Below are 6,824 nucleotides of genomic sequence, written 5' to 3'. Positions count from 1 at the left end.
CCTCGACGGCCCGTCGTGCCTATGACGGTTCGTCCTACTTGTCGTCGAGGGTAATGAGAAAAGTAGCAGAAGAAAATTTACAAGTATGGGACGACGGAATCCATCACGGGCCGTCGTGACCATGACGGTCCGTCGCGTGGTCCGTCGACCCAGTCAGTTTTTATCAAAATAATCTTACTGCTCGAATCGACTAAACAGGTCGTTACAAGTAAGTTGCACTCTTAAACTAGCTTGACGACGTATTACACACATTTACAATTAAAACTGAATTTATTTACTCCCTAAAACTGACGTGGCAAAAAAATAAAAAATAAATAAAAAACTGGTGCGTCAGAAAAAATTAAAGTTAAAAAAGAATTAAAAAAAAATCAAAATCTTCCTTCCCTCCCATTACACTTTAGAAAAAGAATTTAAAAAATTAAAATTTTACATTCCCAACCATTACCCTCTTCTTCTTTATTCTTTCATTTTCATCACAATTTTTTATTTTTAATCACAATCTCAAAGATTCACAATGACGTGAGTGTAGTAGTGGTGTTGTTGGTCGTGATTACTTGTTGGTTGTTCAGATTATTTTTTGGTTATTCTGATCTGAAAGTGTGGAGCTCTTTAGAACTTCATTTTTAGCCATGGTTGAAGCTTTGAGCTTGCCGACGCACCTGTAAAACAAAAAAAGAATAAAATCGCAAAGGGTAAGGTAATGGGTCTGGTTTGGTGTTTGTTAATTATCTTGATTTGGATTTTGAGTGGTTGTTTTATGGTGGTTGTTTTGTGGATGATGGTTCGTTTAAAAAGAAGAACAAATGGTGTTGTGGAGGTGGACTTATGGTGGTGATTGGTTGGTTGTTTTTCGCTGGAGAAGACAAAGAAAATTCTTGTATAACTTTAATGAATGATTTCTCCATTGAGATTAGAGATAAAATAAGTGAGATTTAGTGGTAAAGACAATTAACTATTAGATAACTTTAATAATAAATTAGTATAAAATAGAGTTAACAAAAAGAAAGTTAATTAATAAAGAAAAGAAAATAAAAAAATATAACAAATTAATCTGAAGTGGCACTAACGTGGCGGCGAGTGTAATACACTACATGATGTGAGAGTGGTGTTACGCGTCCCAGGGTGTTATTAAATTAATTTTTAAATAATAAAGGTGTGTAATAGGCCGTCACAATAGTTTAATTGTGTAACTGACTTTTCGAGACAAGTTTAGGGGGCAATTTATGTCATTTTCCTTTTGTGTATAAAGTCTTTGACTTAGAATCTAGTTTCCTACTTGTATTTCAAGTTGTCTCAAACTCTTGATTATTCGACAATGTAGTGTTTGTTTTTTAGCAAGATGTAATCTCCGACTCATATGCATGATTCATTTAATTTGTCACCTTGTACGTGATTTTCAATAATTAATTTTTGTGTCCAATCTTAATGGTTAAACCGATAATTGAATCAATAACCAACAAACCAGCTATTATCTGAAATGGTTCTATAATGATTTAGCATGTCTACAAACCAATAAACTTCAAAATAGAATCGAAATTGACCGATACACTGTCATAGCATACATATATACTTTTAAAAAAGGATTTTAAACTAAAATGATTAGATATTAAACATTAGTAAATGAAATAAAACATGAATACACACTAGTAGGAAGTAAAACTAGCAACAAAATTGTAATTCTAGGATATCAATTGATGATCTCTATGACACTATAATTTAAGTAAAGTATAATAGGGGGAAATAGTCGTAATACGAGGCGCCGCCAGTCAAAATTTGATGGGCCTACCAACTTTGACAAGTTCCTCTATGTCAAGTCATCAACAACCCTTTTCACTGCTTCCTCGAAACCAGACTCGTCCCATTCACTACCCTGGACCAACATAAGAAGAAAATAACACAAAGTTGGTAACTCTAACAAAAACAAATCATCAACAACAATTTTAAGTTGTATAAACTAGTAATATAATTAAATAAATAATTGACAATTTGAGACAAATGGTACTTCCCCCTCGCATGTTTCACATTTAAGATAACAAGATTAAAATATATTTTACGTACAATTTAAAGTATTTTTTTAAACTTTGTGATCAGTTAAAACTAGAAAAATAAACTATTAAAGTTGTAGGCAAGGAAGAGAACCAAAAAGTTTGAAAAAATTATTCCTCTAATAAAAGTGACATTTCCCTACTATTTTTCTATTTTGGAGGGCGGAGTAGTTCACAGAATCTTGAGAAAAGTTAAAAGAAGCACCCCCTGAACAAACTTTATTTGATATGTATATAACTATATATCCAGTAGTTATAAGCTTATTGTACCAAAAAAACAGAAAACAGTAAAGACAATATTGTGTCCACTACAAGTAATTGCACTGTATAATTGGATGTATTTTAAGCTATATATATTAGTAGTATATAGGAGTAATATACTCCCTCCATTTAAAAAAAAATTGATATAGTTTAACTTAACACAAAATTTTAGAAAATAAAGAAGGCTTTTGAATTTTGTGATCCTAAAATAAAGTTATGTCAAATGTATATTGTTCTTTAATCTTGTGATCTTATATATGTCACGTGAAAAACTAAAATTAAAATATTACAAAAATAATAATAATTATTCTTTAAACAACTAAAAAGAAAAGAATATCATTCTTTTTTAGATAAAAATAATATTTAATATCTTATACGCATGTTATTCATTTATTTATTTATTTTAGGAGACAGAGTTACATGTGACATCTTTTATATGACATGATAGGGGGTAAAATGCTTTTTATGCCATCATTATATTGAACTTCAATTCTATTTTACCATCTTGAGAATAGTAATGACAATATTCTAATATTTGTCTTTTGTGTGGCGGAAGTCCGATGGTAAAAGGAGAGTATTAAGTAATTATATGTGGAATCGGATACTACTGTTAGTTTGGGAAGCAAGTAGCAATTTTTTATTTTTCGTTTGGAAAGGTGCAAGAAAAAAATTAAGTATTTTTTTCTTGATTATTATCAAATCGGAAAAGATAACCATTTATTCAAATGAATATAATTCATAAGAACAAAAAAATACAAGGATAAAAAAAACAATTTTTTTCATCATAAAAATAACAATGATATAGAAGTGTATAGGCTTGCAATTAATCAATAAGAGTGTTGTTTTTCTTATAAGAATTTGTGATAGTTCTATCGTTTAAACTTTTAATATTTGCACAAACAAAATGCTTCTTCATTTTGTTACTTTGGTATAGAATATTCTTGAATATCTCAATTCCACTTTGGGTTGCCAACTACAGAAAAGGTTCCATTTGGATAACTCTTTTTTTTTTTTTTGGCATGATTTTATATTTTATCTTTATGAACTCTTATGTTTAGCAACTTGTTTGATGAACTAAGTCGCCTAAATAAAAAGTGAATCCAAAATTATCAAAAAAAAAAATATATTCACATTGAGATTTCTTCTTTACCATTCCTCCAATAAAAATAAAAAGATATGAAGGCAACTTCAGAACCTAAAACATATATATTTGCATCAGTTCATGGTTTACTTAACTCATCTTACAAAAACTATGTCAAATTGATGATGGAATATTGTTTTCATAAAGCTTATTAATTATTTTCTTTGAAGAAGGTTAATAACATAGTAGTATGATAGTAATATGTTTTAAGAAATTGTGATTTCTTTTAATATTTTTAAGTTAGCTGCTAGATTTCATTTGAATCTTATAATTAGTTTAATTATATCATTGCATGATTTATACTTGTAAAATCATGTTAGAAATTTTATTTTCCAAGAGTTTTATAATCATGTTTTATTTCACATTTATAATTTTGTGTTAATACTTACAGTATGTATTAGTTTACTACATTATAAATTGAAAATTTAAAGATCAGTACCTCTCCCCAAATACAAAGTTAAACGTCTCCTCTTAACACATTGGTTTCCATAAGCTTTATAAGGAAAACTACTTTACACATTGTTAAAAGTAACTAGTTTGGGAAAGAAGAAGAAAAATATGCATGCGTACCTGAATTGTAATTGTCAAAGTTACGTGAGTAACCATGGATGGCCTGGTGTTTGCTGCTACTGACTCTAAGCTTAAATTGTCTTGAGTTTTCAAGAACTCGAGCAAACGAGTGGCCAAATCCAACACGTTGCATTCTCCTGATCTTACTGAAACTTGCAATTCCACTGTTCTTGATTCTGATTCACTACTTACATTTTTTATAATTTCAACAACTACCCTTTCATCATTTCCATCACCAACTTCATTCGATTTCATCATCCGTGATTTATCTAACGCCTGTGCATTCAGCATTATTTCATTCTTTTTGCTAAGTTCTTCCACTTGACCTTTCAAACAAGTTATGTATTCTGTTGTACTAGCAAGAACAGATGCTTTGTCCTTCTGCAGATCAAGAAATTACCATCTCATTGGAACATGCATGCATGATGAGTATTTTCGACACACACTATAATGGCTAAGATGCATACATACTTTCTACGTTTCTAATTGTTTGACTTGATACAGAGTTTAAGAAAGTTAAAGAAAAGTTTTTGAATCTTGTTGTCTTAAACTAATTAAAGATATGTGGGATATAAACCTAAATAATACCATAAAATCATGTGATCTTAAACATGTTGTAGAAAGTTATTGAAATTAAATACTAGTTGATAAAAAGGAGAGATAAACAAAGTAAAAAGAGAAAATAAGACAAACAAATTGGAACAATTACGTGATAGAAATTGTAATTTTTCTAACAATACATATTATTGATTAGAAGAATATGTATGCGCGTAAATGTGAGGAATGGTGTTGATGAAGACATATATATTGAGTAAGCATACCTTTGTACCAGGTGGGAGTAAAGATCTAAGTAGTTGAAAGCTATCGTTAAGCTTTTCACGTCTTTTTCTTTCTGAAATCATATGATGAACTTGAGTGCTAGTAGGGGCACGCTGATTCGCCTGGATTTGTTCTTTCCTTCTCATCATATCTAAATTCCTGAAGAATATAATTGATCTTCTCAATATGTTTTCTCGACGAATTGTTCTGGATGTGCCTATTTGCACATTACTAGGACGACCTAAACCTGGTCCAAACCTTCTGAATGCAGTGGACTTTTGATAATGATAATCCGTTATTGGTACATCAATATTTTCTCGCGATTGATGAGATGAAGATGAAGAAGAAGGTGAAGTCATAACAGCAAGATACGCTCTTGTCAATGCAGCATCATCAGTTTCTACCCCGGGGAATTGAATGCCTCTGAGTTGAGTTAGTGTCTGAATAGGTTGTTGTTGATGGAATGGCATCGCGGTGGTAGAAACTGGTCTTATGGTCTGCTCTGGAAAGGCATCTGGTACGTAAGATGTAGTTGCAACATTGAATAGAAGCGATGAGTATTCTCCTGGGCTATCGAGAGAGAATGATGAAGATGGCGATGGTCTGTTTTGATCAATATTTGTCAGCAATGTCTGAGGACGAGCAAGTACTGATCTTGTTGAGAAGTATTCCGGAAATAAGTTTTTCATCCCCATTTCCAAATTTACCTTTATTATGTCAAAAAAAAGAAAAACAAAACATAAAAATATTGATTTTTGAAATATCATAAGAAATTATATAATGGTCTTACTTGAGGGCTAGAAGTCATTCCAAATTCAATTTCTCCTATGCTGCATCCCATACATATAGTTGTCTGAAGATAATTAAAAACACAATCAGATTGAACAAACGAGTGTATGAATCATTTGATAATTAAATAAATTAATCATCTATATATACGAACCTTTATTCCAGCTTCCTGCAATATGAATCATATGTTTAAAGGTTAGCTTGAAAAATTTTTTTAAATTAAACCTATTATTAATCAGAATCAAGTGGTACGTATACGTACGTAATAGAATTGAAGCTGAACTGGATTGGATGCATGAGATTGAAGATCAGCAAACTTCAGTTCCATATAAGGAACATTGTTCTTGAAGGCCAGTCCTGGAATGCGGCTGAATGCAGGTGAACGAATACATATACAATTAGAATAATTATTTTGTTTAACATGATGAATGCTTATTATGGAATTACCTACCCGTTATCCATGATAAGCCATGAATGCTTATATTCTTCAAATAATCTCTGGGCAACGACATTTTCTCCATTGTAGATTCCACCCAAGGACATGAAAGTGCTGAAAAGTAAAATGAACTCACATTAATCAATTATATTATGCATGTTTTTTGTGTAATGGAAGAAGTAGCTATAGACTATGATGATGAAGAAGTTGTGATTGTACTTGGAAGGTTGAAAGTATTGCCAAAGGCATATGTAAGTGCAACCAAATGACTCCATTATCTTTAATAGAAAGACGGCGCGGTCTCCTTCTTCAAGAAAGAAAATGGAGTCCATGGATCAACTCCAACAAAAGAATACAAAGTTTCTATATATGCTTAATCTTTACATGAATGTTTGTTTGGTTTTCATATTTCTAGCTCTTAAGCTTTTGCATGTATGGAGAATTGAAACATATTTATGTGTTTCAAGAAAGAGCTAAAAAAGCTTCATTTTGACACCTTTTGTCTACCATTCATGTTTGGTGGTAGTACTTTTTAATTAATTGTGGGTGAACAATTTGAAAAGTAGTTGCAGTAGTAGTATATACAAGGGTTGGGAGGATTGCACAAGTGTGATAAAAGGAAAATGATGAAAAGGACCCTACCAATATAAAAGAGTGATACTACAAGTCTGTGAGAAGAATAAGAATAATAATAATAATAATAATAATAATAATAATAATAATAATAATAATATATATATATATATATATGAAAAATAATTTC

General features: G+C 30.8%; 1 protein-coding gene across 2 annotated transcripts; it reads right to left on the bottom strand.

Annotated features, from left to right (window-relative positions):
* Positions 1-1,583: 1,583 nt before the first annotated feature.
* LOC107025583 (putative transcription factor bHLH041) lies at positions 1,584-6,683 on the bottom strand. 2 transcript variants are annotated; one of them, XM_015226359.2, is made up of 8 exons: positions 6,281-6,682; positions 6,077-6,175; positions 5,888-5,993; positions 5,780-5,794; positions 5,627-5,689; positions 4,839-5,543; positions 4,018-4,398; positions 1,584-1,870 (listed from the first exon to the last, which is right to left on the bottom strand). In XM_015226359.2, the coding sequence occupies exons 1-8, from the start codon at positions 6,391-6,393 to the stop codon at positions 1,805-1,807; spliced, it is 1,548 nt and encodes a 515-aa protein (XP_015081845.1). In that variant the 5' UTR covers positions 6,394-6,682; the 3' UTR covers positions 1,584-1,804. The 2 variants fall into 2 exon arrangements, with proteins under 2 accessions (XP_015081845.1, XP_027774144.1); XM_027918343.1 differs by lacking the exon at positions 5,780-5,794 and having other exon boundaries at positions 6,281-6,683.
* Positions 6,684-6,824: the final 141 nt, after the last annotated feature.

The sequence above is a fragment of the Solanum pennellii genome, chromosome 7 (assembly GCF_001406875.1).
Source record: "Solanum pennellii chromosome 7, SPENNV200".
Lineage (NCBI taxonomy): Eukaryota > Viridiplantae > Streptophyta > Magnoliopsida > Solanales > Solanaceae > Solanum > Solanum pennellii.
This window is presented reverse-complemented; position numbering and strand designations above follow the sequence as displayed.

Coding starts and splice junctions, on each gene's coding strand:
- LOC107025583 (XM_015226359.2), bottom strand. CDS start 6,393: ATGGACTCCATTTTCTTTCTTGAAGAAGGAGACCGCGCCGTCTTTCTA. Junction 5,544..5,626: donor GAATGACTTCTAGCCCTCAA/GTAAGACCATTA, acceptor GACATAATAAAG/GTAAATTTGGAAATGGGGAT. Junction 1,871..4,017: donor CTTTGACAATTACAATTCAG/GTACGCATGCAT, acceptor ATGTTGGTCCAG/GGTAGTGAATGGGACGAGTC.